This window comes from Chanos chanos, chromosome 3, assembly GCF_902362185.1.
Source record: "Chanos chanos chromosome 3, fChaCha1.1, whole genome shotgun sequence".
NCBI lineage: Eukaryota > Metazoa > Chordata > Actinopteri > Gonorynchiformes > Chanidae > Chanos > Chanos chanos.
The window spans coordinates 35854418-35877683 of record NC_044497.1 but is presented as its reverse complement, the minus strand read 5'-3'; the positions used below and the strand labels follow the sequence as shown (position 1 = coordinate 35877683).

The following is a 23266-nucleotide window of genomic DNA, read 5'->3' as shown; positions in this document are numbered from 1 at the left end:
AACCCTTTCAAGACGAGTCGTTAAGAGCAAGCCCCGCCCCCTAAAGGGAGGAGTCTCGCATGACTGACGGAGACCGATGGTGAAATAAGCAGTTTTCATATTAGCTGATGAGTGAATGATGAGTCCTGGAATGAAAGGATAAAATATTTGTCCTCCTCTTGCCAAAAAAAATTAAAGGAGTTGACAGGATTGAAAAACAAACATAAAACAAAAATAACAACAAAAAAAAAAAACAGAACTGCAGGGAGGAAAAAGAATGTATCTATACATATATTTGTACATATATGTATACACGTAGAACTGGAGAAGTTTCCAGAAGCAGTTTTAGTAGTGATGAGGAGACCAACAAGTTCACACGTGTGTGGACCATTCTAATCTCCCTCTCCACAGCTGGCCAACGCCAAACACTTATTTGTCCTTGTTCTCGTAGAACTCTGCCCAGCGGCTCTCAAAGAACTGCCTCATGGAGTGGCCAGCCTTGCCCACCTCTGATGTGTCCTCGTTAAAAAGCTCACAGTTGTTAAAGACAAGCTGGGCATCAGCAGCAAACTCCTCACAACTAAGGTACCTGAGGCACAAAGAGAGAGAGAGAGAGAGGATGAAGGAAATGTCTATTATGTTTCCCATATACACAGCAGACACAAACAACTTTATCAGGCTGTTTACTTCAGCATCCACACAGACTCGGGCTTAAATTCACCGTTTCAGACAAAATCAGACCACACTATCCCTACTACACTAAGAAAAAAATATTATATATTACCCTCCCTGTAGCAGCCTCTCTCTCATTGTGAGGAAGTCCATGGGGTTTTTGATGATGCGTCTGTATCCAGGCACCAGTCTGGGGTTCACGGGTTCCAAAAACGGCCACGCGTCAGTGTGAGCCTCCATCTCCATCAGAATGATCCTAAAGGTGAAAAGGTCAAAATCGCAGACAGTGAGGGTTCACGGTCAGGCCAAAATGGATGGATGGACACATGTAGTTATTTGTCATCATTGAGGTAAGACTCAAATGAGAGACAGAAGTAGAGCCGTCCATCCAGTCACATTAACCTGTCTAAGCTTCAGAGGGAAACAGAGAAAACCAGTATAGACTGAGGATATGGCCTGTGTATGCCTGGCCGAGACTCCACTCCACTCTGTCACACACACACGCACACGCGCACACACACACACACACACACACACACACACACACACGTGCATAAACCACAGGAGCTTTCTACATGGGGCTAGACAGTCTGTGGTTTCACAGGTTGGGGGCTAAAACTGGGTTAGTCTCACACCAGAATGACTGGGTCATCCCAGATCTAAGCTGAAAACCATGCAGAGTATAAAAAAAAAACAAAAAAAAAAACAAGAAACAAAACTCAACGGACACAAAGTATTGATAAAACTGAACTGGTTAACATGGTGTGGCCTCTGCTCCACAATCACCTCTCTTACCAGATTTTCCAACAACACTGACTCTGGCTTCCAGTAAAACATATGTGGGGAAAAAGGCTTTTTTTAATGTTTTATTTTAGTTTAATTTAGAAGAGCAATTTACCGAAATCTCCCAAAGTACCTCAAAAGAATTCAGAGAACACGTGTTCGCGGTAAAAGCTAAAACCAAGGAGTGAAAAAAACAAAGTAATGTGGACTCACTCGCAGTAGGCCAGGTCAGCCTGGTTTCTTGTGGCCATTCTGCGTCTTTTGGATGGGGAGTAACCTGTTCCGCTGTAGGAGGACGAAGCGGCCTCTTTCTGACGCGTTGACATGCCCCGCCCCCGGGTGTCCTCTTCATCTGAGCTCTCTTCACCGTATATGCCAAAACGCCGCTTCCGTGTCCGAGAGCTCTGACGGGCTGACCTCTGGGCTCGAGGAGATTCGCCATTCGCCTGAGAGAGAGAGAGAGAGAGAGAGAGAGAGAGAGAGAGAGAGAGAGAGAGAGAGAGAGAGAGAGAGAGAGATTGTGTGAAAAAGCGCAAGAGAGAGAGAACGAGAGCTTCAACTACATTAGAATAGACTTAGAGGCCTAAACAGAGACTTCATAGAAAATGCCTTGGCAATAAGGACTGGTGAGAGTCATTGTTTGGTTACCTTGGAAACGCAGATAGGGCAGAACCAATCGCCCTCTGGAACCTGTGTGACCTTTGGCCTCAGGCAATACATGTGACAGCCACGATCACACCCATCACATAGCAACAGGTATTCGTCATTATCACCCTTATGACACACCTGACACGTCTGTGTGAGAAAACACACATACACACACACATTGACACACAGACAGAGGAAAAGTGACAGACTGAGCCAGTATATGTCCACAGAATCACACTGAAAGATATGTTTAAGCATGTAATGGACATTTATAGGTTTTAGTCCTGCATAAGACTGATGCTCCCGTGGTTTTTGAACTGGGCACAAATACCTGTTATTTCAGTGGTTGACACATAAAATGTGTAAAATGTGTGTGTTCATGTGCGTGTGTTTGTGTGTATTCTCACCACTTTGATGACAGATCTCTCCCAGGCGATGGCTCTCTCTAACTGCTGTAGACAGAGTGAGAGCTGAGCTGCACTGCGACACCGATCCAGAGCCTGTCTCCATGTTCTCAATCGCGGCGTAATCTCACTCTCCAAACTATACACATACGTACACAGACACACAGACACACAAACGGAAATGAGAAAATGTATCACCACATGGCGAATGCAAAGATTGAACAGTATGCCAAGTCTTATATGCTGTTTCAAAATAAATTAATTAATTCAGTGATTCATGATTCACAGTGTCTATGGATCAATGGACTCTAATTCAGTGGGGCTATCCTGGATGTGGATATAAACCAAAAGGCCAACAGCGCCTCTTAGTGGTCATTAAGTGATTTCACATAAGGTTAAATCTATTCCTCCACGTGTGCAGTTTACACATCTTTCTGTGTGAAATTAAAACCGAGACGCACACAGTCCAGCCCTATACTTAAACAAAACCTCAAAAATCTTTCAGCTCTGTGTAATAGTAACATCTCTCATACTCGTGACAGGAGAAATTCAATCATTTCAAACACCTCTCCACTCTCACCCAAAAAAAGCTTTACCATGGTGACACTGACCTCACCACATCCATGGGGGTTTCTTCGCCAGGGGTGGGGGTGAGGGGGGCGAGTCGCACAACTTCTGACAGGTTCCACAGCGGTTCCTTAAGATACCGCCGCTCTATGTTCCGCTCCAGGTTTGCCAGTCGCAGAACCGCCAGGTCCACAGGGTGCGTGGGAATGCGTAACAGGTCCGACCACTCCTTCTTAGTCCGCACGATCCAGTCATCTCTGGGATCCACATCATGCTCGTAGTATTCCAGGTCCTCCCGAGTAGAGTCAGGCTCCGGAACAGTGTACACCTGAGGAAAGTAAAGGAAAGAAACAGGATGAACAGAGAGGAGAGAGAGAGAGAGAGAGAGAGAGAAAGAGAGAGAGAGATGACGAGGAGGTGACTACCGGGGAGGAAAATCATTAGGCACTTCTGAACTACGAAACAGTGCATCAGAAATGAAAAAAAGGTCAATTTTGTTAAATTGGCTTTTACAGCAAGTGGAAAGAAAGAAAATCAGAAAAATTGTGGAACAACACTGTTGCTGTCAACTGAAAACATGGAAATGCAGAAATACAGGTTTGGGAGAGGAGAGGAGAGGAGAGGAGAGTGTTAGGGTGAGTAAAAGAAAAGGTCTGGGTCAGGTCAGGATAGGGATCCACAGTGCCACCCCTCCCCTCACCACACTGAGGGCTGGAAATTAGGATTAGAACATAGAGGGAGATAGACTCCACCAACATGGCAATAATCTGATCTTCAATAATGTCAAACCCTGACCTTAAATTTCACCAACTCTTCAATTTACCAGTCTCTTTAGAGACCCTTAGTAAACCAAATCAGTCAAATATTACGTTTTAGGCCTCTAAGAATCTCATAACAGCCATGTCGGAGCGGAGTCTCATCCCTACCGTCTGGTACAGGTTGCCATGTTTGTGTACCTGAAATCCCCCGTTTGCTGCTTCCATGGCACCCTCAGACTCAGTCTGTCCACTCAGGGGAGCCATCTTTGGAATATAAATATGAAAATGTGATGCAGTGAGCGTTTGCAGTCTTCTCTGCCTCATGGTACGCTGCACACACAGTCTACGCAGCACTCCACACCACTGCTTCAGTATGCCCTCAAGCCAAACCTACTGCTCTCAGAACCCCCACTCTTCCTCTGGCTTCCTTTATACCCATCCTCTGAATGTTCAGTCATTCAGTTAAGATCGACAAACGGTTCTTTCTAAACCACACTCGCTTTCGTTCAAGCATCAATACAATGAGTGCGCTGAAAACAAAAAATAATTCCAAGGCAGGGATGTGCAATATCAATCAAAATTCTCAGAAACCGAAATTGATAACTGTTGATAATTCCAGTCAAAGGTTTTGGAAGAAAACATTTCGTTGAGTCACTTACATGGACATGTCATTGTTACACTGGAGTAAAACTGATTGGCGTTTTTCAGTACTCCTCACCTTGAGCTGCAGATCCGCTGCCATAACTCGCTGTTCCAAGTCCTCCACCCACTGAAGTGCAATGATGTCTATCTGCAGAGCTCTCGGCTGCTCCTCCCATGGCTGCTTCATGGCCTCCAACAACGCGCTGCTCTTCTCCTCGTTCACCTGGAATATGGGGTCTGAGAGAGAGGGAGAGAGAGAGAATTTAACGAATTAGAAACATGCCAATATTCATTGAGACCTCCACACACTGTCCGTAAACATTTCAGCTCACATTGAGGAGAGGTACCTGTGTGTGGTGGGACATACCTGTCATGGGACGTGTACAGATCTCAGCCAGGTACTCCATGTGCTTGGTGAGGTGTTTGTGTAGGACTTTCTCTCTGACGCCCCGCGGGTGCAGCGCAGACAGAACGGCTGTCAACTCCTCTGGCTCTTTGATCCACCACCAACCTTTTACCATCTCTGAAGAGGCCAGAGAATGGAGTTAGTCACACGCAAAAGTTTTAGTTCACTGGGCTGATCTACTACTGCAATGTGTCCACCCAGTGGATGATTGGTCTAAAAATGGAGCTTTAAACCTCAGGATAAGTGGCATGACTCCTTGAATAAGTTCAAACTCTAGTAATGTAGATTAAGATACCTAAAACAATCATTTTCAAATTTCTTTTTCCGAACAGTACATCTTTCTGGGTTTTAATGTAGTTGGTTAAATAATTTAATTTCAGAATATTCCAAAAGCAATCTAACAAGTTCAAGTGTCTTCCAGCTCAAGCCCTGGTGACCTACAGACGCGCTCATATTCAAGTCGAGAGCTTGGGCGTCGGCTGATAACTTAAAGAGGCAGTTTCTGTAAACGATTAAACCAAAAACATATGACCCCACTGGTACCCTAAGCTTATGCTCACAAACTACACAAAAAAAAAACACTCTTCCGTGCAAGAATGAAACGTTTTACGGTTTATTTTGACAGGTGTATCTAATCACCACACGTGTATGACTGGTGTCTCACCCAGAGGGATGGGCTTCACCACAAGTTGAGTGAAGTATTTCTGTTCTATTTCCTGGAACAGTGTGGAGGGGGGTCTCCCCCGGCGTTTCCCTGTGCCTGCTCTCATCTTCGCCGGGCTGCTGCCTCTGCTGCCCCTCCGCCTCCGCCTGGCAGGCTTCTGTACAGGGGTGGAACACATGGGTGGGGTGGGCATCAAGCCCGGTACAGGTCCTGGCATAGGTGGAATGAGCTGTACACACCAGTGAAGAAGAGGGAATGGGTGGAGCAGAGAGACGGAGATCACCAAGATTAATAACATGAATTAAAATCATCAGTTAAAGTCATTATTCTAAAATAGGACAGAAAATTATCAGTCTCTCTCTCTATCTCATATATATACATATATGTATACACACACACACACACACACACACACATATATATATATATATATACACACATATATATATATATATGTGTGTGTGTGTGTGTATACATATTAATTAACTGTTCAGGTATAAACTACTGCAATGATAAATCAACCATAAACAAACATTTTATGTCATCCAGGTAACTTGATCAGCAATGCACAAAATGTTACATGTAACGGGAGAGACTTTTGCACTGACCTGTGGTAGAGCAGGTGGAGGCCCAGGTAAGGGGTTGGTAGCGGGGGGCAGCAGGGGGGCGTCCTGATTGGTTGAGGCAGTTGTAGGCGGGGCCTCACATGGCTGAGACAGCGAAGCATCATCGCATGGTTCTTTAGGCAGGAGGTTAAACCACTGCCCGCGTTTTTCTGCCAGCTCCTTCATACTATCTTCAGTCTGGCTGCAATCCTCGCCTGCCCCTGCACTGGATGCTGCCGTTGGCCCTCCACTGGGCACGGAGCCCTGTGATTGGCTGAGCCAAGCCGTGAAGGCGGTCTGAGTGAGATCCTGCATTCCACCATCGCCTCCTGCGCCCTGGGACGACTCATCGCCTCCTGATTTGCTGCTGCGTCGACGTCGGCGGTTTTTGGCTGTTCGCAGGTGGAGCTCTACTTCTGGTTTGATTTTTCGGGGGCGGCCCCTTCCTCGTGGACTGCTGCTCATGAGGGAGGCCTCTCCGGGGAGGGGGTCGGTCTCTGTGGGGGAGGTGATGGTGGGAGGAGGAGGAGATGATGGGAGTGTAGTTTGGGGAGGAGCAGCAGCAGCGACTGGAGAGGGAGGTTGTTCCTCTTTGACCTCTCTCTTCATATAGGTTACAGGTTCATCCTTCACCAAAACATCACCTGAAGCTATAGGCATGAGAAAGAAAGTGTTTAATTTTCCGTGCCAGTATAGCAATAATCAACAATGAAAATCAAAAATGTACTTCAAATCACCTTGGATCAATATTCAGTCAATATTAATAAAATGGAACATTTTAGCATGCGTTACAAAGTACATCAAAATACTTTGTGAATTTTTATTTCACTGTTAGAACACAGGCAAAAGCAATGTTACTTATGCGAATAAATCCTGTTATCAAAAGCTATTTATGCTTGTAAATAGTGTTACACTGGTCTGTCTCACTGGTAATTACAGTTACAGAATCATAATTTAGAGATAGATCTGGACCCACCTAAGATCTCCTCCGGCCCCTCCACAAGCACGCCACCAATGTGCGGCAGGACCCAGTACCTGCGGCGGTAGCGGTCCTGACCCAGCGACACTGCTCTGAGAGAGTGAGAGGACTGCAGCAGCTTCTTACGGAAAAACACCTGACGCTGCAATGAGGAGTTGATGGATTCATTACACAGGCTGCATTCTATACAAACATCTGACAGCGCAATGAGTTGTTACTACGTTGATTAGACAGGCTGCATTTTATACAAACACTCTACGTTTTGTACCATATGACATTACTAAGAAGAAACCCAGCATCTACTTCCAGCTGACTTAGACCTCTACAAAACCAGACAGATCTCCGTAATGAGCCCGCATTTTCATGGTCTTACCTTAGTTAGCTTATCTATCTGTCTCTCCAGTTCTGGAATGCTGGCGTTGTTCGGGCTCTCCGCCTACAGAGGGACACAGCGGTCGATGAAATGGACCAACAGAATCAAGCATCTCGAGATCACAAACAACTTCAACACACAAGCCCAGGCAAAAACTGTGGTAACAAAGACCTCTTCTCTCTCATGTGCTGTTTGCTGTGAAGTCCTCATCACACTATCAATAAAGATGAGCCTCAATTGAGATGAGACCGTAATTATTTTTTTTTTACACATTTATTCAACCGTGGTACGGGTAATAATAATAATAAGTTTATTTAGAGCCAATATCATTATTTATAGTCTCAAAGGGCTTTACATGTCTATAACAAAGTCAAATCAAAATTATGTTATGCATAAGTTCGAGAAAATAGGTAAGTCTTTAGTCTCGTTTTAAAGGTATGGAGAGAGTTTGCCTCCCTAACTACTGTAGGTAAACTATTCCAGAGGAAGGGAGAGTGGTAGGAAAAGGCTCGGTTGCCAGCGGACTTCTTTTTAACTCTTGGAAAATAGTTGTACCGAACACACCTACCCGTTTTTAACACTACAGCGCAGGGGGATGAGGTAGTGTGGGGGCATTGGAACCTGTACCCTCCCCAAAACATACCCAGTGACCCCCTCTTGGACGCAAACCCTGCAAACCTCTGGTTCCTGGTGTGTGCACCCTGCCACCCCCTGAAAAGGAACTTACTCACAGACGTTTCACTGACATCAGAAGAAAGTGATCTCTGGGCACCAGGTAGCCCTAGAGTAAGCCAACCTTTATGTCAAAAGGCTTTTTTTGAACATCGGTCATAACACAGGGAGGAAGACCTCAATGACTAAACCCCCATGACAGCGCTGGCAAGCCAATGAGTGCTGGCGTTTAGGAGAGCAGCTGTTGAGTACCTCAGTGAGTTTGGGCTCTTCTTTGCGGACACGGCGACTGCCTCTCTCCAACAGGCTGCTCTCCTCCATGCTCTCCTCTTCTGCCACGCCCACACGAGCACTGCGCCTCCTCTCCTCAAAACACAGCTCCTCCTCTGAGCGGCCAGTCTTACGCACCAGCGCTGCTTTGAGCCTGACACACACACACACACACAATCACACACACACAATTGTTAGTGAGAGCTGTGCATCATAATCGTAACTAGCTGTTGTCATGTTAAATTCCACTCTTCTGGCTATATGCATGGGGCTGTTGAGGGGTGTCTTACTTGCGCAGTTTCCCTTCAATGACCCACTTGTTCTTCCTGTAGGTAGTCATATTCTCCAGTGTGTTGTCAATTTCCCTGTATATGCAAATTAAGTCAATTAAAATAGCTTGTCATGGACTCTCGGCTATGCACTTATTCAAATTTTTAGACAGGTGCCTCTGACTGCGTCTGCCTTTGACTGAATAGCACCAATTAATAAAGGTTAATAACAATCTATCATAACACACACACACTTCTATACATAAATGGGCGTTTGCTGGTGGTTTCCCCCATTTACCATATGCTCTAGCAATCTTTCCACACAACAAAACTGACGTTCAACACCTGTAAACAACAAGCACATCTGTAAACATCCTCAGAGTGATTCTGTGAGATTCGGACCTGATAACTGTATTACTAGCATTGAGTTCCTCCACCAGGAAGGCCAGGATGGAGGCTTTGATGTCTGGATTCAGCGTTTGGAAGCTCTTGGTGCGGAGGCTGTTGCAGACATCCAGCTCAAAGCCATGAGATTCCAGAAATATCCGCAAAACCTCGGACACGGTGCTGTGACTGAGCTCCAGATCCACCAACTTCTCTCCAAGGATTTTCACCGACTGGAGGCAAATAGAGAGAGGAAAAAAAAAACAAACAAACAAAAAACACGAGCCTTAAAACATGTATGAAGAAAACATCCTTGAGCAGATACAAATACTAAAACAGCTAGACTCTCAAAGAGACTCACAAAATGGAAAACACTAACAAAAAATAAATCTTATCTTAAAACGGCTAAATGTACAACAAACATTTTGGAACAACAACAACAACAACAACAACAACAACAAAAAAAAAGTCATGTTAGATTCACAGCCTACTTGGACCCTGAGGCTGAAATACAACTTGAATCACTCTAACCTGGTAATATGAGGGCAGTCCAGGATCGTGAAGTGCAGCCTCCACCAGTTTAATCAGCAGGTCCAGGAGCTCACTCTGGCTGTCCCCAAGGCCAAGGAGGCCTTCCTGCAGGGTGCTGAGGCTCGGGACGTCCTTGGGTATCTGAAGACCTAAAACCTTCCCATAACCGTGCAGAAACTCCACCACCCTCAGACAGTGGGAGAAAGCCAGGCCAGACAACACAACACCCGGGACACGCGACAGCTCCGGAAGAGGCTGTGAGAGAGGGGAGGAAGCAAAGAACGAGAGAGAGAAGGAGAGGAATGAAGGAGGAAAATATGAGAGAGAGATCATTATGCAAAAGGCTCAGTAAAATAACAATAAGGAGCACTGACAGTGTAGTGAGAGAGAGATCTGTTTCCGTATTGCTTCTCTATCAAATACATGCAATTACATTATGCTATTCAAAGAGTTTCTGCTTGAAACACAATTTCCAATTCAGCAGTGGGACGGAACATTCTCCCTCCTGTTCACTTCTCTCACAAAAAAAGAATCATTAATATGAAATCTGAACCTAAATACGTGTGTCTTCTCCATCTCACATACTATAAGTTGTCCCTGTTGTCTGAAAAGCGCTCCACATTAAATGTAACCGCACACTGTACCTCTGAACATCCGGATACAGCAACACAATTTTAATATTTGTACAAAACCACCCAAAGTCACAGAACAGAAGGAACGACTCGTGTGTGTGTGTGAACTGACTTACAGCATGGTCAGTGAGACACATGTCCTCGGTGGGTTTCTTCAGCTCTTCTAGAATCATCTGCTGTCTCTTTCTCTCCTCCAGACGGCGCTGGGCCTGCGCCCTCCTCTCTGCTTGTCTCTTTGCCGCTAACGCGGCTTGGGCTTGGGCCTCGGCCTCTGCCTGGGCTTTGGCCAAAGCTTTGGCTTTACTCCGCACACTGGCCACGCGCTTCACCGCTCCCGCAGGCTTCTCCGCATCCTCCTCACACTGCGCTTTCTTCTTACGGCCTGGTTTTTTCGCTTCTGGAGCGGGCAGGGACGGCGGAGCGCCCTTGTCCAGAGCCTGGCCGTCGTGATCCTCTTGCTGTTGTTGCTGCTCTTGGTCCTTTGCTTTTTCTAGTTTGGCTTTCCGTTTCTCCTGCCGAATTTTCTTGTTTTTGGCGTCTTCTTTTCTCTTCAGTCTCGCCTGATACAGAAAAATGAAAAGGGGGAAAAAAAACATAAATGATGGGAAAACACTAAAAAAAAAAAAATGATACCGCACTTAAAATGTACAAAAACTTTCTAGGCATGGTATATCAAAGCACCTGGTACTCTTTAAAGTGTCGCCGTTTGACTATATTGAAAGGCGAGCGAGCATTTTCTCAACCTGTTGGACAAATATTTATTTATAATCTTTCCCTCTTTTCATATGAACCATCCTCCAAATCCAAAAAATAAACACGACCAGCTGGGAAATCAGCAGGACACGTACAAAATAAGAGGTCATATGGTGAAAATCTCTTAAGAAATATTCTAGAAGATATCAAGTGGGCTGCATTTGCGTTAGTAAGCCAGTGAGCTGGTTCTGTTAAAATACAACAGACTCTACACCGAGCTACAGGTGCTCGCTGTCTATGTGTATGATCTGGATTGTCCTCTGTACCTTTCTCTTCATTTTCTTCTTGATCTTGACAAGTTTCTCTTTTTCCTCATCAGTCAAAGCGTCTATGAATTAAAAAAGAAAGAAAGAAAGAAAGAAAGAAAAAGAAAAGAAAAAAGAACAGTCAATCACTCAACAAGCTGCACAACACTAATCATATGATGTGTTTTTATGCTGATCCTGGGTATTAAGAGATTACACATTAGTTATACACAAATGACAGTCAAATTACACTGGTTTCAGAACACATGGGTTATCTGGTCCCTACACCTTCTTCTAATACTAATAATCACATAATCACCACCCGACCTCACTGAAATGGTTTTCATAACCCTGTTTAAAAGCATAAGTTGTCCAGTCCTGATCTCTTACCCTTGGCTTCCAACCTCTTCAGCAATCTGGCATCCACTTTGCTAAGCAGATCTACCATCTTGGTTTTGGGCGGCCTGCCTGGGCGTCGGCCAGGGGTACCTTTAGGTCGACGGGCACGGGGGCGTGGCTTCTCCTTATCAGGGTTTGGTGGGCGACCGCGCCTTCCAGTAATTGCCATGATCATGGAAGGCACCTCCTCATTAGCTAGAAGAAACCACTTCATGCCCTGCAAGGAATTATGGGAACATACTTAAAAGATGCCCAAACACCCACAAAGAATATCGACATCAACATATAGCCTACAGATTTCACACATTCCACCCATTTAGACATTGTATTTATTAAGTACAATACGTTATACAGCATTGGTGCTGGAACTCCATCTTGTGTGCAAGTGTGGTCTGGTGGTGTTTGGTTGTGATTCTGCTTGAACTGACTGAGTGACTAGTGCTACATAGTGCAAGTGTAGTCTGGTGGATTGAGTTTATTTCTGTTCTTTGTTACACCTCAGTTCTTTTTTCTAATTACTGCCACCTACTGACAACAACATTTAAATATACCTGACCCACTTTAAGGCTACAACCTGATGAAGGCAAAACCAGCTGTTGTGTGTGGGCTGTGCCCTTCAGTTCTTACTCTTTTATTTTAATATGCCAATAGAATACAGGCGTTTTTTGTACTCTGTAAGTGAGAGTGTCTCTACTTCTTTGTAGATGCCCAGGAAGGTAAAGTATTCTCCACATCGCTTTTCATAGAAGAACCTTGAGCCCAAAGAGTACTTCACTGAGTACGTGTTTTATAAAAAAAAATAAGCCAATCAGAGCTCACCACAAAACTGTTTTGTATATCCTGTTGCTACTTACTTAAGATAAATGTGGGTTGCTAATGCTCTAAAACCTGAAATACTGGATTCAGATCTTCAGTAGTTGAACAAATCAAGAGAGAGAACAATCGTTAAGAGTTGTTAAGGCCAGTGTTTGCAAGATTGTGGCGTTCAATAGAAACAATGTACTAACTCAGCCTTGGTGTGATTCTCAAAGTTTAAATTTCTTCACGAAGTTCAGACTTACCAGTCTGCACTAGGACTAACACACTAGACAGCACATTCCATTTTGCTTTAATGACGTCCAAGTGTAAGTAGCAAAGCAAAGACATTCTGAATTGACCAAATGATTGCTAGGCTTAAACACAGAGGAAGCAACAGATGGAACTCTATAACACGAGGGAAAAAAAGAACATGAAGAAATGTAGACTACAGAACTCTTATATGGAAGTCATCGGAATCTTCCACACCTTTAGAACAATCTAAAGCTCTGACTCTTCGACTGGACACTGGTTACTGCCTTGAGAATCTCTGAATGCCTTCTCCTATCATAATGCTCTTAGTGCAGCATTAGTGCTTCTACCTCAATGTAAACTTCCAGACCATCCGGAATCGTTCATTCCCTCAGTACTGACCTCTGGTGTCTCTCGCTCCTCATAGAAATCCCCAACCGGCATGCGTGGGCTGAAGCTGAAGTGTTCTCTGGTCACTCCCTGCAGATTATCCTGGTGTCTCCTCAAATACTGCCAGAGAGATACACATTGACTAATTTCAGGGAGAGGTATCAGACAACAGGCAGGCAGGCAAGCTTGCCAGACGTGGCCCAAGAAATTATCCTTGACGTTATTACAATATTACAAGGATTACAATAATCAGATACAATCTTTAATTGAGAGTAAACACAGAAGGAGTTGTCCCTCACCTTAATAACCTCTGGGAATTGCTTCATCCTCCTTCCACAAGGGCTGTAGTACCAGGTCTCGCCTTTCAGTCGGTCTTCAATCTTCCTGACACGAATCTCTCTCTTCCAGCTTAACACATACACACACAAAATGAGATTGGTGAAAGAGCTGAGTTAGATAAAACACAAATCAACAAACTGGGAGACTACTGATACTATCAGAGTCAATCACAAGAATACTCCATGCATAATATAGGTAATCTGTGTTATTAACATTTAATGACATGTGGAAAAAATAAAATAAAAACAACAATAATAATAATAATACTAATAATAAAAAACAAAGTCACTGGATTTCTCTAAACACTTCCATAAGCTTGAATCAGCATTACCCATGCAAAAGGGGAAAGTTGACTTGTTCCTCAGTTGCAATCCTTCTCCTTGGAGTTTCTCCTGAGGCATGGTGGAGAAAAAATAATTAATGAATGTACTTCTCATGCTCACCTTAATATATGTGCTAATTGCCTGTTGCTAAAACATCGTTAAGCTATTTGAGAAAAGGAGTGGAAAAAATATCCATTTTTCATGTAAACTAAATTCTTTCAGCACCTCTTAAACCAAAAACAGTACCTGCTGTGGAGCTGCCGTCATCATCGTTGTCCTGTTCAGTTTTTGCTTCCTTGACAATGTCAGCTTTGGCTTGTTTTGGAGGCTTCATAGAATTTTCTTTTGCCTTGGGTTTCCTCACCTTTTTAGGCTTCACAAGAGGACTCCCATTACTGGTCAAGCCTGGGTCACCTGGCAATGGTATTGGCTCTTTTACTACAGGAGGTGGGCTTTGTGGAGGAGGTGCAGGCTGCACAGCAACATCCCCTGGGACATGTGCACTTTTAGAGAGCTTCCTTTTCTTTGCACCAGCAGGGGGGTTTTCCTCATTTTTCTTCCTTCTTTTAACTTTTTCCTCTTTCTGGACTTTTGGTGCTGCAGACTTACGCTTTGATGTCTTCACACTGTCTGAATCTAACAAAACAACTGAATTACTAATAATACAACAATCAAATAAAACTGTGTTATGCCTTGAAACGTGATCATTATTTATTTCTACTGTCTTACAGCAAACAAAATCGGTAGTGTTGTACAACTTACAGTGCTAAATGAATAGAAACACTAGCATGGACAAACACCTACATTTGCAACATATATGACTAAACTAAGGGTAGTGGTTACTTAGTAACAACAGTAAGCTAAGACATATAAACCATTTTTCCAAACAAAAATCAGTTAAAAAGTTCATTTGAATGATACTTGATCATTAAGCCAAAGCAGCATTAGCTCACTTTGAGTGGGCGTGGCTTTCCTTGACTTGGCAACAGGCTTGCGTGGTGTTGTTGTCGTAGAGACTGCCACTCCAGCCGTCTTTGGTTGCGTGGTTCCTCCCTCCACAGTGCCCAAGTTTCCTACTTGTTTAATACTTGTGCTGGTCATTACTGGTAAGGTAGGAACCCCAATGTTGGCAGCTGAGTCTGGGGCATCATGCCCGTACCTCTCTTCCTCCTCCTCTGGAACTAGTAAAATAGCCAATAAATAAACAATATGTTTTTCTCCCTTTAGACCAGCACACGTTTATGCTTCTTTAACAGAAACAGAACTCACATTTGATGGCTTTTGCCACATAAGTTCTGTGTTTTGTTTCTTTTTAGGTGTATTTTTTTTTTTTTATCTCTAAACCATTGCACTAGCTCACTAAGTTACACTAAACTGAGCATGCTTGCTCTCTTCGTTGGACAAAGAGTTTTGACTGCCTGACAAAGTGCATAAACAACAGCTGGTGAATATCATTCACAAATACATTACATTAGACAAAATATATCTAACAATCACCACTGAATTCATAAATACACTAGAACAAGTTCTATTAACTCAAAGAAAAGAAAAAGAAAAAAGATTAACTTGAGTGGAGTTCATTATGGAAAAACTGTTTTTCTGACCTTCACCAGGCTGTGTGGAGACATCCTTTACAGAAATCATTGACAAAGAGGTCTCATTCTGTGTGGTGTCATTTAAAGAATCCTTCAGCTGTGAAGTGTCAGTATGATGACGTGAAGACTCCTCCCTAGAATCCCTGGTGGTCAAAAGGTCCTCCATGGTCTCCTCTCCAAGTGAAGAATCCTCAGTGTGGGTGTCAATTAATCTGTCCCTAGAATCATCCATGGTAGTACCTTCTGCAAACATGGAGCTGTTCTCAGGACAGGACTCATCCACGGAACTGTAGCCATCCCCCATCATGCTATCAATGTGAGTTGAATCAGGCATAGAGGAGTAATCTTCAGATACCTCTGAATCAAGCGTGCTGTTAAATGTGTCGTTTTGGTGCCTATTTGGCAATTCATGATCCTTAATGGTGTCTTTCTTGTCTAGAGGTTTAATGTCTGCTACAGCCTCCTCTGGGGGCTGAACCACCGTAGGTGTCCCGGAGTGCTTAACATGCACTTTCCCTTTGAGGCTGGTTTCAGGCTGCAAATCTGCACTACATTCCCTCTTTAATGGGGTGTCTACACTTTTGACTCTGCTTTGAGGATCACTTTTGCTCTGTTTGCCGGTGCTCTCCTGGGGAGAATCGATTTTGTTGTCAGAGGCCTGAGTCTTAGGCTCTCGAGATGCCTCCTCCATTGGTCCATGAGGAGAGAGGGATGACAAATTAGATGCAGTGGAACCTAGAAGAGGCGGTGTAGTAACAACACTGGGAGCAGATGCTGCCCTTGGAGGAGTGGATATTGCAGCAAGAGGTGCTGAGACTACAAGAGATGGAGTGCTGGTCACAGGGGGAGGTTCACTCACAACGGGAGATATCAAGGGATGCTGAGAAGAAGCAGTCTTGGCAGAAGGAACTGGAACAATTTGAGGAGTTCTAGAGACTGTATGAGGTGGAGCAGGGACTATAGAGGGAGGTGGAGATTCTGCATGTGCAGAAACTGCAGGAGGCTGCTTAGAAATGGCATCAGCCACAGTAGTAGGTGGAGGAGGTCTAGAGTTTTGAGACAACAAGGTCCCTTGTGGAGGTGCTTGTGCTGTGGAAGGAGCAGAAACCACTGGAGGAGGTGCAGACACAGTTGGAGGAGGTGTGGCCCCCGAGGAAGCTGGTGTAGACATCTGTGGAACTCTTGCACCTTGACCAGACATGTCAGGAGTTGTTGAGGCTATGTGAGAAGGTGCAGGCACCAGATGGGGAGGCACAGAGCTCTTAGGAGCAGGTGCTGATACTGTAGGAAGAGACTGAGAATGTGATGCTGAAACCACAGGAAGAGGTGTGGGCATAGACTGAACCCTGGAACCTTGGCCCATTATAGAAGATACAGACTTTGAAGGAGAAGTTGAGACCACTTGAGGCATCGGAACAGTCGAAGGAGGCACAGAAACCGTGCCAGGTCTTAGGCCTTGGATCATCAAGGGAGGTGTTGAGAGCACAGCAGGAGGTGCAGGCAATGATGGTTGAGCAGCAACCCCCAGAGCTGGCTTAGGCACAACTGGAGGGGGCGCAGATGCTGTCGAAGAGGCGGCAGAGACCGAGAGAGTTTCTGAGATGGCCAGAGGATGTGATACAGATAGAGGAGGAGGTCCAGAAACCAACTGAGGGGGTCCGGCTGTATCTTGACACAATGGCAAAACCATGGAGGGTGGGGACCCGGAAACAGAAGGGTCTCTGGCTGCTGCTCCCATGCCGTGCTGCTCTTTCACAGACTGCTCAACATCAATACCTGTGTGCTGCACACGCTGGCAGTAGTCACTGGTGGGCACCGTATTGCTACCTGCTGGTTTAGAGGTGAATCCCTCATTCTTAGGCAACCTCTGTGTGACTGAGGGCCTCTCAACCCCATTGTAGCCTTTATCCACTTCTTTATAAGCCTCGTTCAGTTGCCCTGAGGAGCACAAGACAATTTATATATATACTCTCTCTCACACACACACATATGTAATGTACATATAATATACCAATATGAGACAAGGGGGGGTAGAATAAAGAAAAAATGCCAAGAGAAAGATACAGGGGAGAGTGAGAGACTCACTTTCACTAACGTCCCTTTCACTCTCTCCCAAAATGTTTGGTTTTCTCATGATTTTCATTCATGATCCATTGCTTGTGTAAGGCAACAGTCAGACAGATTTGATTAACTCTTACAATTTAGGCTGAAATAATACTGACATGCCATAAATTTAACTTAAATTACATTCTTATTCGAACCAAATGATCGAAATGTTCCCTGTATGGCAGGGCAGGAAACTCACAGTTAAATTTATAGGCAAGAGTGCGTCAAGAAATGCTCGCCACCAGCAACGGAGAGGAAACCAGATGGAGCACGATAACATCAACAACCATTCCATAAAATGCCACTATATTTTAGCACTTTTAGAAGGTACAGTAGAACTGCGTGTGCAACACAATTTTCCCAGCAGAGACCAATTAAGTTTGTCTTATCCACACGTTTCAACTGCTGTGGCCATTTTCATTGGCTGTTAAAAGAACATGTCGCAACAATGCAGATGCAAATGCATATTCATTGTAGCAACGGTCCCAATATTGCTTTAGGCAAGTATTCATGAGACAAGGAAAAATGCTAATAGGCTGAATGATAAAACAACAAATGGGCTTTGGAGTTGGCACGAATCTTTACAATGATCTGTTGTACAATGCTACACAGGCTTAAGGGCTTTGTGAGATAATGAGTTGTTAAGACAGACAGCTCCTTTAGGGTGGTGCATCCAAAAAATGAAAACATTTCTCAATATGAAAATTTTCAATCTGAAAATAATTAGAAATACTTTCAGACATAGTTGATCTTTCTATGTCATGTGAACAGGACTTTTGCAAATAACAAGTTGTTCCTCTGAACAAAGTGACTTAACACAAATATAGCAACACTTGCAGAACCTAATAACCATTATGTACACTCACCTTGCATTGCAGAGGGAAGTGACACACTGCTGCTTCCTATTGGACTATCCCGACTTTGGGGTGAACCACTATCAGTCATGGCAGAGGGGGACATCATTGGAGACATCATAGGAAGGGGGCTGCTCGTGCCCCCGCGGCCCATGTGGTGATGCTGAGGACTCCCTCGTGGTGGAGTGAAGTTCTGGGTTGTGGGAGGCATCATCTGAGTTTGCGACTGGTTCTGGGTCTGAGTTTGGGATAGATGCTGAGGTTGGTGCTGGTAGAAGGGCATACCGTTTGGAACCATGCTGTAATGTTGTTGCTGCTGTTGTTGTTGTTGTTGTTGTTGTTGGGATTGCTGGTGGTGGTGTTGGTTTGGGTGGTGAGGGAGATGGTGATGTGCTTGCTGTACGGGTGGAGCCTGTGAGTGATGTTGCTGCGATGATTGCATGCCTGGATGTACCTGATTTGAGTAGGCACCGTACATGCCGTGAGAGCTGTACCCCATCGACATGGACGAACTACCTTGTTGCTGTCCGGAGTTACCCCTGTTCCAGTACTGTGTTCCCGTCAGGTTTGCAGCTGCACCACCGGGAGGCTGGCGTGATGGTGCCATGCTCCCATTGACCTGATATTGTCCATGCCCTTGGAAGTGCTGCTGCTGCTGCTGTTGCTGTTGCTGTACGACCCCTGGTGAGCCCTGTTTCTGGTGCATTCCATGAGTTGGGCCCGTACCCATGCCTGGGCCATACTGATGCTGACCCCACAGGTAGTCATAACCCATACCTGCTTGGTGATGATGGTTGCTCATGTGAGGGTAAGAGGAGGAAGAGGATGGGGGGTGAGAGCCAGACTGGCTGGTGCCCACTACAGTAGTGATGCCATTCACATTCATGTCGCCGTTCAAATCTGTACAGTGGCAAAGGAGGAAAAACAGTTCGAAGAGTAGCTATAGAATTTCATAGAGTCTGGCAGAATGTGAAATGCACATCTATGTACAATACTCCACACACTATGATTATTTCTTTATATATGTCTTATCCAGAGCCACGTACATTTCTTCCGTGTTAGAAGTACAATTTTCTGTGCCTTCTTCAAATACGGCACATGTGGAAACTAAGCTTTCTCCCCTTACCACTGAGCAACTACCACCCCATTCATGCACTGATGCACAAATACTTGAGAGTGAGACAATGTTTAGACTAGGATATGGTACAGACATGGTCAGAATAGCAGATATAGAATTTTACAGAGACTGCCCTGACATAAATACAGTTGAATTAGTTCATAGGAGGATCATTTTCACCAGTTATAAATCTCAAATTCAATTAGTAAGAAACTTTTTTTGTAAGACTACACAGCATTATTCGCACATACTTCAGTCAATGTCCAGTCAATCTCACTGAAGTACATGGAATGAAATAAGTTATTTTTGCCACACCTCAGTCTCTATATAGCCTAATATTACGTGTCCTGGCTTCTAGATGAGAGCACATACTCACTTTTCCCTTGCTGGGGGAAGCTCGCTGAGGACCCGTTAGTATAGAGAGAATCTCCTGAGGAAATCTTCAGTCCTGAGTTACCCGAAACAGAGGAATGGGGGCTGTAGTTAAAATGATTATTTGCTTCCATCTGCACAAAAAAAGTAATTATTTTTAGTTACTGTTGGGGGTCATAAATAGTGAGAGATTTATTCTATATGCTTTCTAAATACAAAGAGTCTTCAGTTACAAGGAAGGGCTGCTGTAAGGACTCCAAAGGAGTGCGAAAAACATTTTCCATACTGAATATGGAAGCTCCGTAATATTCAGTAATGAGTCTATTCACTCACACCCTTTCATCCTCTGTTCCGTTTCAACATTGTACAAACCATCTGACAAAACAGACACAAACGGTAATCTTCTGTTTGTATCCTAATACTTCTTGGTGCGAACAAAAAAAATCGAATCTGAGACTGATTTATTTCATTATTTCATTTTACTTTCCGGTAAACCATTAAACTTCTTGTCACTGCACTTGTCAGCGTGTGCATTTTACGTGTATTCGTGATTAGACACACAGAAGACGCGTAAAACGAAGCAGTACAATTTAGTCTGTAGTTGCTGTATGCACGAATGGGGGATGAGCATAGTCGGATGATCACACGCTGCGGCCGACATCACAAACATTACACTCTCCACAACTCTCCATAAAATGTCGCAGAGAAAGCAGACGGGATGCTCGGCCGTGTTTATAATGGACACACGGAAAGAGATATCAAGCTACTGACCAGTTCATTAAGCTCTGTTTTGATACCAACATATTAATACTAGGAAGATTAATATTTGTACAAAGTCTCATCATCATTTAATACTGCAAAACGTCCGTTTGACAGGAGTTGCACAACGTATTGTTTGATTATAATGCAAAATAAAACACAGTTATCAGTCCTCTCCGTTACCACATATGCACATCATTAGCTAGCTCTTACGCTAACCGTAAACATATCCAATTTTATCAATATTTAAGTTACTGTTTAAGAGCAGAAAATACCTTTACAGCACACATTCTGGCCCAGAGTAATTAATGTGGGTGGCAATATGGCGATGTAATCAGTCATTCACTCCTTAAATTTCCGAAAAGACTGAAATATGCTAGCATTTATGCTAAATACAGCATGTGACCATGCTCTCAGCGGTGAGCCAGTTAGCTGCTTGGCTACACTAATTTCTCACATTTTACTAATGCAACGAATACAACGAATTTCCAATTTTAGGAACCGCTCTGATGAGCTATTTCAAACCCTTACAACATACTTGTCTCAACAACACTTGGCTGACATTTAGTCTCAATACAATAAATAATATCCATCACATTATTTATTAATCAGGGTTTGACTTCTTCAAAAAACAGATTATCATGTTAGCAAGTTAGCTTTCCAGTGATCTATCATACTACACTAGACAAAAACGAAAACACTGAGAGTTATCAAGCAGTAAGATTGGTAAGAAAAAAAAACTAAAGTGAATGAGGTTCAAAATCAACACAAACCGGTTAATGTTACTGCACAGTAAAACAGCCGAATTAGTTTTTAGAAAAAATAAGCATCTTAATATCAAACTTTTATTCAGAGCACTGCGATAGATTAGCGAGCTAATGCCCGTTTAATAACGCTGTTTCTAACTGGGCCTCTTTTACGCTTAGCATTAAAACTGGTTTTGTTTTCTTTCAAGACATTATGGAACACATTTACTTCACCCAAAACAGCCGGTGCCAATATAAAAATAATGCGTGTGGAATAATTACTGGATTCGTAATTAAAACATAAATTTTGGACATGATAAAGACAACGGCCTCTTAGATAACGTCAAATTCCAGGCTACTTAAATAATTAAAGAAGTTAAACGTACAGATGAATCAAGCTAATGTACAACCGACCCACAACTATCGCGTTTATCGTACTCCGTCCTGATTTAGATCGCGTTTCTTGGGACAAACCCTTGTACATCTATCTTTAAAAGACGTCCAGTATCTTATTTCATCAGTTTAGATGCTCCTTTTTTGATAGACTGACATTGTTTTTTTCCCCGGAGGTACAGTGAAAACACACACACACACGCACTCATACAGAAAAGTTTTCATCCTTAAAAATGAAAATAAAACTGCCCAACCTTGTTATCCTTGGACTGCAAAGGCCACCGGTGCCTTTGGATCTCTAATAAAACAACTATGTGGTTGAAGAAGGAGTCGATGATGTAAACGATAAACAGGTATTCGCTAACCTTTGGGTTTCAAATTAGCAAACATGGCTGGTGTGTGTTGAGAGCAGCCATGATCAGAGGAGAGAAAGAAACCGAGTCGAAAGAGGAAGTGAATGGTGAGTTACACACACAGACCACTCACATACACTCTGCGGGGTGTGTGATTCGCTCCAGGTCTTAGCGCCGAACGGACTATTTTATAAACAATGCCTCGACATGACCATGCTTTGAACATTTAAATCATTAATGTGAGTTTTATACTTATTCATTCGTGACTGTATAGAATATAAAGAACATAAAGGTATATAAAACACACCATTCGGTATTTGCAGAGTTGAATCCACCCCCTGGATTCCTGTAAATTCATATCTATTGCTCCTGAAACCGCACACCTCAGAAGTTTAATTGCAATTTTCCATGAAATTCCTTATCTATCAACATTAACTTTCATTGGGTTTACATGGATACATGGCTGTGCAATTGGTGCATAATATTAAATATGAAGTGAGTCTTTTTCTTATGGGTCAGTATGGTGTGGACTGGTTGGTTAAATATATTTACAAAAGAAAGAAGAGGGGGAGGGAGAGAGAAGGAACAAGGGCGAAAATGTTCTTGATCATCATATAGGCACGTGCAGTTTGTTTAGCACTGACCAGTGAACAAATATGAAGGTTACTCCAACAACTTTCACTGTACATTTAGCCCATTTCTTATTTGTAAGCCAAGTTTTATCCATATTAATTATTTGAATTAGCCTTATCCATCTTATCCGTATTTAATTATAAGTCTTATCCATATTAACTTCTAGTGTGTTCATTGGGTCTGTTTAACTTACCAGTAAACAAATAAACAAGCGCTAACCTTCATGTGAAATTTTGATATTACTCTTAGTAATAATATATTTTTTATTGTATGTCATGAAACAGGTTGGATGTCTCAGTATTTGGCAAAACTTGTATGCCAAAGTTCAGAAGGGGAACACTGATTCCCAAACTTCAGTGCCTCCCAACGATCAAACTCCTCAGTGCTCTTGTCCTCTCAACTCCTCACATAGTTTATTGATATTACTGGTTTGCAAAACGGATGAAGTAGATATTTATTATAGTGTCTCCATTCATTTCAAAAGACATGCCTGCAATCATTGAACAAATATACTGAAGTCTAATATATGCAAATTTTGATCTGAAACAGGATCTAGAGAATAGAGATTTGAAATCCCCAAACTCAGTTTTCTCAATTTCTAAAA

The 23266-nt window shown here is 43.4% G+C and overlaps 1 protein-coding gene across 1 annotated transcript; it reads right to left on the bottom strand.

The window, feature by feature from the left end:
- Positions 1 to 259: 259 nt before the first annotated feature.
- Positions 260 to 22070, bottom strand: baz2a (bromodomain adjacent to zinc finger domain, 2A). Its single transcript, XM_030767793.1, is given in 29 exon segments — positions 260 to 568; positions 764 to 907; positions 1648 to 1880; positions 2083 to 2229; positions 2490 to 2625; positions 3098 to 3381; positions 4010 to 4075; positions 4530 to 4690; positions 4821 to 4976; positions 5524 to 5733; positions 6104 to 6778; positions 7105 to 7249; positions 7481 to 7543; positions 8405 to 8576; positions 8713 to 8787; positions 9094 to 9308; positions 9607 to 9861; positions 10355 to 10798; positions 11258 to 11319; positions 11627 to 11852; positions 13085 to 13192; positions 13372 to 13480; positions 13743 to 13803; positions 13981 to 14370; positions 14688 to 14915; positions 15339 to 17267; positions 18347 to 19189; positions 19783 to 19912; positions 21931 to 22070. Coding segments are annotated over 28 exon segments (7827 nt in total). The 5' UTR covers positions 21931 to 22070; the 3' UTR covers positions 260 to 408.
- Positions 22071 to 23266: the final 1196 nt, after the last annotated feature.